At 38.3% G+C, this 10,362-nt stretch overlaps 1 protein-coding gene across 1 annotated transcript in view; it reads left to right on the top strand.

The window, feature by feature from the left end:
• The window catches only part of IRS2 (insulin receptor substrate 2), a 28,071-nt gene extending 18,232 nt beyond the window's left edge, over positions 1–9,839 (top strand). The window contains exon 2 of the mRNA XM_050333216.1: positions 7,362–9,839. Coding sequence (XP_050189173.1) covers positions 7,362–7,366 — 5 coding nt within the window. The 3' untranslated portion in view covers positions 7,367–9,839. The remainder of the gene's footprint in view (positions 1–7,361) is intronic.
• The last annotated feature ends 523 nt before the right edge of the window (positions 9,840–10,362 follow it).

Consider the following 10,362-nt stretch of genomic DNA (forward strand, 5'->3'; position numbering starts at 1 on the left):
TCCATACCAGCTTCAGAAAGAAATGCTAATTCATCTTGAGATTAAAGTCAGAGTAGGAAGCTGCAGATGCCCCTGTTTGTTTTAAAAATGTAACATTAAAAAAGGTTTTATTTTTTTAGCAATTCTCAGAAATGTATTTGATGCAAGGGAGAATAGTTTACAATCTCTAAATAATAGGCCTACAAATACTGTTCCTTGAGACATCATTTTGGCTTGATAAGTGTTTGACTGTTTATTGAAGGAATAGTGGGAAATGTCTGCTGGGGGATTACGTTAGAGAAAGAGTGACTGTTTTCTAGAAGACTTAGTGGGCTTCTGTAGGGGATAACTATTAAGGTTCAAGCAAGTTGATTTCAGCAGGGTAGGGGCAACTCACTAAGTTTGTGAATATGGCTTTCAAACAGTATCCACTGTGCCAACGGTTGCTGTGGGTTGCAAGTCTACAGTACCAAGGAAGTTAACAAGAGCTTGACTCATGGTCGTTAACAATGTGGCTTGTCCTTGGTAGCTAAATCAGTAGAAACTAGACCAGAACTTTGGGAAGTATCTCCACATGCATGTCTTGGATTTTGTAGTCACGTTTTGTAGTACTTTTGACCCACTGTCAGAGAGAGGAAACTGGATTAGAGGAGAATATAACCTGCCTCAGTGCAGCTGTTTTGTGCTGCATTGCTTACTTCACTAAATGGTTTTAGGGGTGGTGGTGTCTTTTCATCAGAGAATGTGATGCAGCTTCTCTCCTAGCTTCATCTTTTCCTCACTTCTCTATCACTGACAGATGCCGATTGGCAGTGGAGAGAACACAAAAGACTTCTAGAAAAGCATTGATAGAAATGGAAAACCATCCTTTAAAATCATCTTCTATCCTACTACCAGATGCTCAGAGTTTTAAGTGAGGGTATGGCAACAAGAGAAAGTAGTAGGGAAAAGATTGCCCTCCTGTACCCAAGTCGTTCCTCTTAGCCCTTCCCTGCTCTGTTTTGCACTTCTTCCTCTCCCCATGTATCTCATCTGCAAGAAGTGCACCTCTCTGGACGTATGTTCTAACTTGAAAGTCCAAAACCTTCAAGCAACCAGCCTCACATTTTGTGTGTGACCATCCAGTATGTTTAGATGGCAGGTTGGATGTGTAAGTGAATGCCAGAGCTGTTTCAGTCTCCTTGGTAAGCTGTCTAAAAGTCAGTTTTCAAAACAGGAGAGTTGTTGACTGTGGAAGTTGAGGAGAGCCTCATGTTTTAAAACATGCTACTCTCTGGAAGACATCTGTCTTCCTCATGGAAGGAGGAATGCTCCAGTCTTCTCAAAGACTTTGTAAATCTGTAGCCTCTTTTGGTACTAGGTGCCTAAGCCCATTTGGCAGTGATGGAGGCAGGGATCAGTCTTTCAGAATGCCTGGATGAAGTGTTTCTGTTCCCCTCCCTACAATATTTACATGGTTAGAGCACTTACCCTGGACTGACCAGCGTCCTGTACTTTTCTGGCTGAAAAAAAGATCTCAGTCCTCTTTCACCCCTCTCCATTTTAAAGCACATCTTTGCCATATATTCTTTGTTAGAGTGCTCTCATTCTTTCTTACTGAAGCTGTTTTCATGATAGTAGGTATTCACTGTAATGGAAAGGGAGAGTGAACATGACTTCCCACAACTTACACGAGTCCTTATTCCTGTTCCTATTAATATTTAAATTTTTAAAATGAATAATTTTTCAATTTAGTCAGTGGAAAAGATTGCTTTTTATCCCAAGTGAGAGAGAGAAAAAGCATGCTTTTAAGCTCTTTGAGAGTACTCTAACGTTGTGTTCTCGGGCATGTGGGTGGAGGTAGCCTAGTGGCTCAGGAGCAGCTGTTGAACTTCAGTATTGTCCATTGATACTTAGAATGGCACTCAGATTCTCACTTATGGATCTAACCAGAAGTCTGCCAACACTGACAGCATTTCCGTTGGCAGTTGTTTGAGAATGTCAGGCTCTACTTTCAAGAGCTCTTCTTCCTTGTTGACCTTGTTAATGACTACTGATACAAATTAGAAGAGGGACAAATATGCCTTTGACATCCCAGCTGAACAAACTTCCCAGCAATTGTAAAGGTGTGTAAAAGGATATGATCTCTTTTTCTAAAACAAATACCAAGTTGTACACCTCACAGAGTTTGAGATCTTTCAGAACTCTTATTCATCAGAGCCCAATGTGAAATAGGACAGAAGAATTGTTGCTTAGAAGTGGCTGTTTCTTCCCACTGACTCCAAGGACTTAGAGTAACTGGCTCCTCATAGAGTGAGTAGGTCAGAGATGTAGAGGTACACACAGGGCTTTGTAGAATTTAGCTGAGTATTGCCTGGTCTATGCTGTTGGGGCAGGCGTGCTAATTCAGTTGTTATTCTTGTGTCTCCAAAGATGGGGTTGGGAGGTAGTTCAGTATGTTAATCACCAATCCCTTCCATCCTTGCCCTTCATCACTTGAAAGGTGAGCATGTTGTTTTGCAAAAATTCTGTGTCTTAAGAAACTTCCAGCCTCACTTTGTATGCAAATATTGCTGTCAGGCTGCACCTGGGAAGAGCTGTTCTCTCTTCTTGGTTTAGTGAAAGGAGTTGTAAAAATTAAGCTGGTCACCACACTGAGGCCACTTTTGCAGTGTTGGGTCTTGAATCTACACTAATATAGGAACCATGTGATGGTTTCAAGGTGGGAGGCAATTCCACGTGCATGATAATGGTCATCAACCAAGAATGTGACTTCTTGTTCCAGGATGGTTAAATCCTGTGCATCCTGTGTGTGTGAACTGTGGAGTGGCTCTTGGCTCTTTGGCTGGCTGCCACAGACTAATCTTTTCAGTGGCAAATTTCTATATAGCTTCTACATCTGCTTCTGTGTACATGTTTCTGTCTCTCTAACAAACTCCCAGTGGAAGGCCAGAAGGACTAAACATGTTTATTTTGTAGTATTTTGTTTGTACAGAGAAAGCAGCTTGATTTTGTTTAATTTCATGTAATGCTTTTGAACGGTTGTATACCCAACTTGCAAGGGAGAGGATAATTGAACACATTTCAGATAATACTATGTTGAGAGGTTGCTGTCTAATTTATTTTATTCCTAATCATGAGATTAAATCACATCTATACAAAGTTGTTTAATAGTACACAGTGGCTGTAGCTCTGAAATTAAGAGATATAATAGCAGCTGTATTAAATTAATCCTGGGAAAAATGAGAATGTCTAGCTTCTTAATTTTAAATTTGAAGTGCCCATATTTATTATAATTAATATGGAAAATGTATTTCTGGACCGGCACTATAAATTCATTATAATGACATTTGTAAGTTTAATCCTTTATTTTCCACGTAATTACATTTTAATGTTTAGTTATTAGTACTGCAAAATATATAAGAACCTTGACAAAATTATATGAAACACAAATTACATCAAATTCTGAAGTCAACTAAGCATAGCCAACATTCTTATCTGTACTTCTATTATATATTATACTTCAATTGCTTAAACTCCAGTGTAAGATTGCAGGTAAAATAAGTGTTAGTCATGTAAATATATGGCATCAAAATACATCAAAATTATTTTGGGTTTTAGTACCTTTGGTTAGAAGTCAGCACTGATCATAAATTCTGGGAAATTGTCCATGACATCAGATGAACATTTTAACCTCTTGTGTGTATGCTAGGCATAAAAAACCAAAAAACAAAAGATACTTGCAGGTACTGACATGCAGCATCATTTCCCAGATAATCTAGTGTTTTGTTTCCCACTTAAGAAGATAATCTTGCCCTATGGTTATCTTAATGCAAATGAAACTGATATGATTTTTAACCATTTGACACAAGCGTTAAAAACATGATAAAGCTCATTTTATTATAGATAAATGTAGCTGCAAAATCCCTACTTTACTACTTTAAAGAAATATAATGATGTTTGGGTTTGTTTTGTGTCTTTTTGGTTATTTGTCATGAAGAATCTATGTTGGCCAGATGCTTGCTTTTCTAAATTCATAAAACAAAAGAGACCTATCTAAATAACATTCTATACTGTTTCTTAGTGGAATAACGTATCAAAAGAGCCGAGTTACTTGGGGCAGCATATCTCCAATTATGATCAACCATGACTTTTTAAAAAATAAAGATAACATGGCTTTTTCATTTCATAGTTTAACTTGTTTTTCTGATCAAACATGAAAACATTTTACTTTGGATGGATATTATTCATGGGCTTTGTGAACTTTTAGAGCATACTACTTCATGTTTTCCTGTAAAGTGTTGGTAAAGCTAATATTCAAGCTCTGATTGAAATCTTGGACAGTGGCTGTACTTAGCTTTATATTGTAAGAGGAGTCCTACTGAGTGGAGCTCAGATTCCCTGGAATTACTTGTGAAGAGCCATAGCTTTAGCAGGGTTACCTGTAACGTGAAGTACACTATTCATTGTTTTGCTTTATGGGAATTGGAGCCAGGTCAGGATTTGGCTTCTACTGTGCACTTCCCCAGTAGCAGCCTGGGTAGCAGGCAGGCTGCATATGCATTTGGATGCTTGGCCAAGTTTACACCTTGTGATGTGTCTGCATCCTGTGATCCCTCCTACAAAGAAGCCCTTGGAGACTGCAGTTCAGACCACCTCTTGTTGCTGTCAGTGCCAGGTTGGCACAAGGTTGATAACTATTAGGATCCATGCTGTCCCTTCCCACCCTCAGCCCCTGCCTCTCTGCTCCACTTGCTTGCTGACAGACTGCTCTGGGCATGAAAAAGTGCTGCTGAGGCACAAGGCTACAACCCATGCAGACCCACCTGCTGTGGGGTACCTGGCCAGGTATGATGCATGGAGCTGGAGGAAGCTGGAGAGTCAGGAGGGTAGCCCTTTCTGGGTGGCCAGCTGCCTTGCCCAGTGCCATGCATCTCTTTCCAGGTGTCTGGGGTACCAAAGGCATCTCCCTGTGGGTGGGATTCAGTTCCTTGTGCTGTGCTAACAGCCTGGCCTGATGCCCATGAACTTATGTGCTGTTAAGCTCCATGTTCAGTTGTATTAATTGGAGTGTTTTTCTGGGAAAAGTTAGTTAACAGAACCACAGCCTTAATTGATTTGTCAGACAGCGAGGGGAGGGGAAACAGAGATAAAGTCACTGAGTGATTTGTCTGGAGTCAGGGCAGAAGCCTGCAGCAGTGCTGGGGGTTCTGCATCTGATGCCTGATCTGCTCTGGCAGTCACGCTGCCAGTGAATAAATTTGCTGGTTATGAATAACCAGCAACGTGTTTTGCCATGAGCCACATAAATAACTGTTCTTTCCTGTGTGCTTGTTAGCAGATGAGAATTATTTTTAGGAATTAAAATAATATTATTCATTGCTTACTGACTTTTAATAAGTCAGTAATTAAATTAATAAGCAGAGTAGGTCTTCCTTAATTAGGTAACCATTGTATTCTCTTCACAGTATATTTAACAAATCTATGAGTATTTGGTAGCTTCCTAGCAGTTTGTGTTGTGTGTTTATTCCCTGATTTATTTCCCAAGAACCACTGGTGGAATCAGATGACAAAAGTTGTTTTGGAAACTCGGCAACGATCATGGATGCTTTTCTTTATAAAGTCCAAAACTAAGAGGAAACCTCAGTATTGACATAGTGCCGGACTTTATATTTTGATTTGTGCATGTCCATGGAGAATGAAGTTACCAGAGAATATGTTCATGTCCTGTAGGAATTTTTAATTCCTGGATAAAGATGGTGTATACTGGTGTGACTTGCTGTGTGAGTGGAATGTTGACCTTCAGCTTGAAATAAATAAAATATACTAATCACTGAGGTAAAAATTAACAGTGATATTGATTTTTTTTTTTTGGTTGGGTTTTGTTTTTAGATTAGCATGGAACTTCCAAATTTTTTTCCTACACGTAGGCTTCCTCTGAAGCTGACATTGCTATTACATGGGTCAAGTGGTAGCAGTAGTTATTTTTCCTTTCTTGATTCGAAGCTTATTCAAAACCTGATTCAAAACTTATTAAAGTCAGGGAGATTGTTTCATTATTGAAGACTATTTGGGGTAGATTTTGAGTTATAAGACAGCATTATAGAGTCATTGAATGATGTGTTTGTTGCCCTCAGTTCTATAATTCCACCTGTAAAATCCTACAAACTACGTTTGAAAGTGCTTTGAAGCATCAGCCACTTCACCTACTCCAGTTTAATTCTGACTGGACAGTACCTGCTGTGCTGTAAGCACATCAGGTTTACTCAGTTGCTAATAATCTTCTCTCATGTCTGCCTTAGGCTGATATTCTTCTGGAAAGATACTTGTTTGTTCTCTATGCATTTTCCACTGATTTCTCTATCTGAAGATGAGATTTTTTTTTTTTTTTAAACTTTATTTGGCTTTCACTGTCATTTGTCCACTTTTGGGAATGTAAATTTAGTGGTCGTGTTGGTTTCCATTTGGAGGAGGAAAGCAGTAACGCAGAGTCAGCATGTACCTTTAAATGTTCACTTGTTTGCCTACATGATGCATTTATGCTACTTCCCTGAACAAAAATGGGAATGAAGTGGTTTGTAAGGCGTCTCTTCCTCAAATGAGGCATCTCTGCTGCTGTCTGAGAGCTGTCCATCCTGCCGCATGTTCACCCATGCGACCTTTTGGGATGATGATGGCAGATTTGGGCTGCTCTGATTGCATCATAAGCCAATTCAGGTTCTTAATTTGAAACACCCTTCCAGACCAAACAATAAAAGATTGTTCACTGAAGACTCAGTGGATAGATTTGACTTAGTTTTTGATGAGAAAAGTAGCAGCAAATAAATGGCAGTGGGTGGGGGCAGTGAGATGCTTTCCTTTTGGTCTTGGCAAACTAGTAATTAATCTCAAGCTGTGGCATGAAGTAAAGTATCAAGTAATATTCTAAGTATCTGATCATATAGTGGCTCAAATTGACTCCAGCAGGACTAATTCCTTAAGTAAACCATAGCTCTGAGAGATTCAGTAACAGTTTAGCAATTCTTACATGTATGTCAAGATATATCAGCCTTTGTTGTTGTGTAGACTTGAGGGAAAAGCCTTTGTAATTGTTTATCAGAGGCTTATGTGGATTGAAACTTGCACAGATAAGCACTGTGCTTACTCTGACATCCAGGTTTTGTATATAGTTTAGTTTGGTTTTATTGTCTCAAAAGAATTAAAAATACTGGGAGTGCTCCCTTTATTGCCTCTGCAATTCTTTATGGTGTATACAAATACGAAAGTAATTATTGCATAGCTTTTTTTTTCAATGTGAAAACTTATTCTGAATAATCTCTCTGTGGTATTTTTTGTGTTGTTTAAATCATATATATGAAAATTTTTTGCCTCTTTTATTGACTTTCTTTCATTTTTCTTTTCAGAGTGAAGCAGTTAGTTTTCTGACCATGACCTCAAACAACAGAGTACAACATTCAAAGAAGCTGCTCGGCATATACCTTTTTGTTTATTCGTTTTTGGATTTTTTTTGGATTTTTGTTTTGTTTGGTTTTGGGTTTGGTTTTTTTGTTTGTTTGGGTTTTTTTTGTTTTGTTTTGTTTGTTTGTTAACTGAAGCTGCTTAAGGTTTACTTTTTATTGTTGTTATTCTTGGTCCTAACAGTTACTTACCTGTTGTGGGCCAAACTGTGCAACAAACTTAGGAGGAAGGGAAAGCAACTTGCCTAACTCATTACCTGTTCATGGCATCTATGGTATCATTTTGCTGCTGTTTCGACAGAAGTTGGAGATGCTCTTTAAATTGTAGGAACTTTTCTGCTGGCCTCTTTAACTAATGGCCAATGCCTTCATTTTCTTTTTATTTGAAGACAACTATATTTATTCTTTGGCATATTAGGGGATTCTGTAACACCTGCTGAAGCAGCAAGATCTGGTATTTACTGGCATAATTTCAAGCCTACGACAGTACTACCTCAGTTCAAAGTAAAGCCGGATTTGCGGTGTTGGTGTACGACAGGAACTCCTTTATCTCTATGCCGAGTCTCTCAAGAACGGTTGCCAGCCTTACTGAACTTGCAGTGCGTGCAGTTGCTGCTGCTGCTGGGTCTTGAATCACTAGCCGCAGGGTTTACTTCTCAGACAAAGCCTAAGTAGGGCACTGAAAATTCTAAAATGGGATGAAACTCTGTGAATCAGACTTGGACAGAGGATTCAGAGTAGTTAAAAAGTATAAAATGTGTAACTGAAGAAACGTAAGTTAAAAACATCCAACTGTATTAGGGGTATTTCTCTGTACCTTTGACACACTTGTTTAATCCTCTCTATGTAGGTGTTTATGTAGGTACTTCAGATTGCAAAAGCCTTTTCTTCTATTTACAAGCTCACTTTTGTCAGCTAACCCTGTTCTTAGCTGCGTTTCTTGTAACCAAAAATCCACATAGGCATGCTAGGAATGCAGGGATGATAATGGGTATTGGGCAGATTCAAGCGCTAATATTAACACAGTATTCTCTTGCCATCTAGAAAGTCCTGATATTTGCCTTTTACCAGGAAAGCACCATTGTAGCTGCAGGCACTATTACAGGGAAGAACCATTGCAGTCACTTATCCTGAGTTCTTTTCAAGGCTACCTGTGCATCACATTTCCAGGGGCCTGAATATCCAAGTGATGTGGCAGCTACCCTCACAAAAGTCACGTATAACTCTTGCACCAGACTAGCAGAATGTCATGCCACCTTGCTTCTCCTTTGCTAAATTTGTTGAAGAGTTTGTATATGTTTTAAGGGTACCTCCCCAGTGCCTGCTCTGATAGACATGTAAGTATTACTAAGTTATGAGTTATGTGAGACTTTTTTTTGATCATTGTGCTAAGTGGAACCTGTACTTCACTATTAGCAATGCATTATCTTTGGGATTTTTTTTTTTTTCCTGAGGAAGACTAGAGTCAATGTCTTACAAATACAATGAATGGCAATGCGGTCTTCCTGCTTACATGCTGAGTTTTTAGAACTGAGGATTGTATTACAAGACAAAGATGAATGTAAACTAATTTTTTCTCTACCCTATGGCACACTTTATTTTTCAGTGTAATTTCTGGGGTCTTAAATCACAGCAATGCATAGGCTAATACAATATTATATCTAAAATCAATTTAAATATCTGATCTGAGTTTCTTTTTTAACAATAATGCTATAAATGGTTCTCAGAATTTCTAAAATGCTGCTTGTTCAAGTCTGGGATGAAAAATAACTACAAACATTTGACATTTTTTGTCTGAACCCCCCCTGACCTCTGCCCCCATCATCACTGAGTGTGGTACCTGCTGAATTCAGTGTTTTGAACGTCTCTATTTTGAAGTATCCCTCTGTATCAATTAAGAAACTGTGCCACTAAAACAAATGGCTAAAATGCATACAGCAACTTCAAAATGACTTGACAATATAGTCCATTATTCTCTATCCTGTATATTTCACAAAGGCATATGCAATACTTACATTCTTAATTTAGTTTACAGAACGGAACCAAAATGTATAAATGTTATGTTTGCTATAACTTCACAATGTATATTGGGTCTTTGTACATTTTGCCTGACTTACCTTAAATTTAAAATATTTTTTGCTATATAACCTTAACAGTTATTAAGCAGTGCTTTCTTTTTGGGTACGTATTGTTTCTGGATATCAAGATGTTAAATATATTTCTTGCTATTGTGATATGACAAGAGACTTAACTTATCTTGCTGTGTCTTCCAATGTACACGCTGTATATAAGGATAAATGTGATGCTGCTGGAGACCAGAATAAATGGAACTAGAGTAGTGTATTGTATTTAGTCTGTATTGATCATGGATGCTCTCCTTAATAGCCATATGCAATAAAATACGTTATTTATGAAAGGAGTAAAGTATTTGTGTGCCTATTTTCTCTGGCAGTGAAATGGATTTTTCTAGTGGTTTACATGAAATCAGTTTATTCTCTCTTTTAAATGGAAACACACTTTCTATGAATAAATCTTAACTGCTTTACACATACTTGCTTTCCTCTTAACACGTATAGGACTCCAGAAAAATTACAAAATCATTTAAAATATTTCTTAATACTAAAAAGATTAGTATTATAAAGGTGAAGTTTGTGTATTTGAGGAGATAACTAGGAGCAGAAATTGGTCTTAATTTTTAATTCCAGTTTTAAAAGTGAGTGGAAAACTACTCACTCACGTGAGTCCTTCTGGCAGCCTGTTTAGTGGGAACAGACTTGCCTTATACAAACTGTAAAGTAACGCTGGTACAAGGTGAGTGGGAACCTATTGCTCTCTGTAGTTATCTTCAGCTGCTAGTTTGCATACAGGGCACCTGAGCTGCAGTCACAGACACCATGGGGTCACCGTAGCCTGATTTGGGCAGTAGGAATGTCTCTTATACCTGACA

This window comes from Myiozetetes cayanensis, unplaced genomic scaffold (assembly GCF_022539395.1).
Source record: "Myiozetetes cayanensis isolate MyiCay16 unplaced genomic scaffold, myiCay2020 scf5-8, whole genome shotgun sequence".
Classification (NCBI taxonomy): Eukaryota; Metazoa; Chordata; class Aves; order Passeriformes; family Tyrannidae; genus Myiozetetes; species Myiozetetes cayanensis.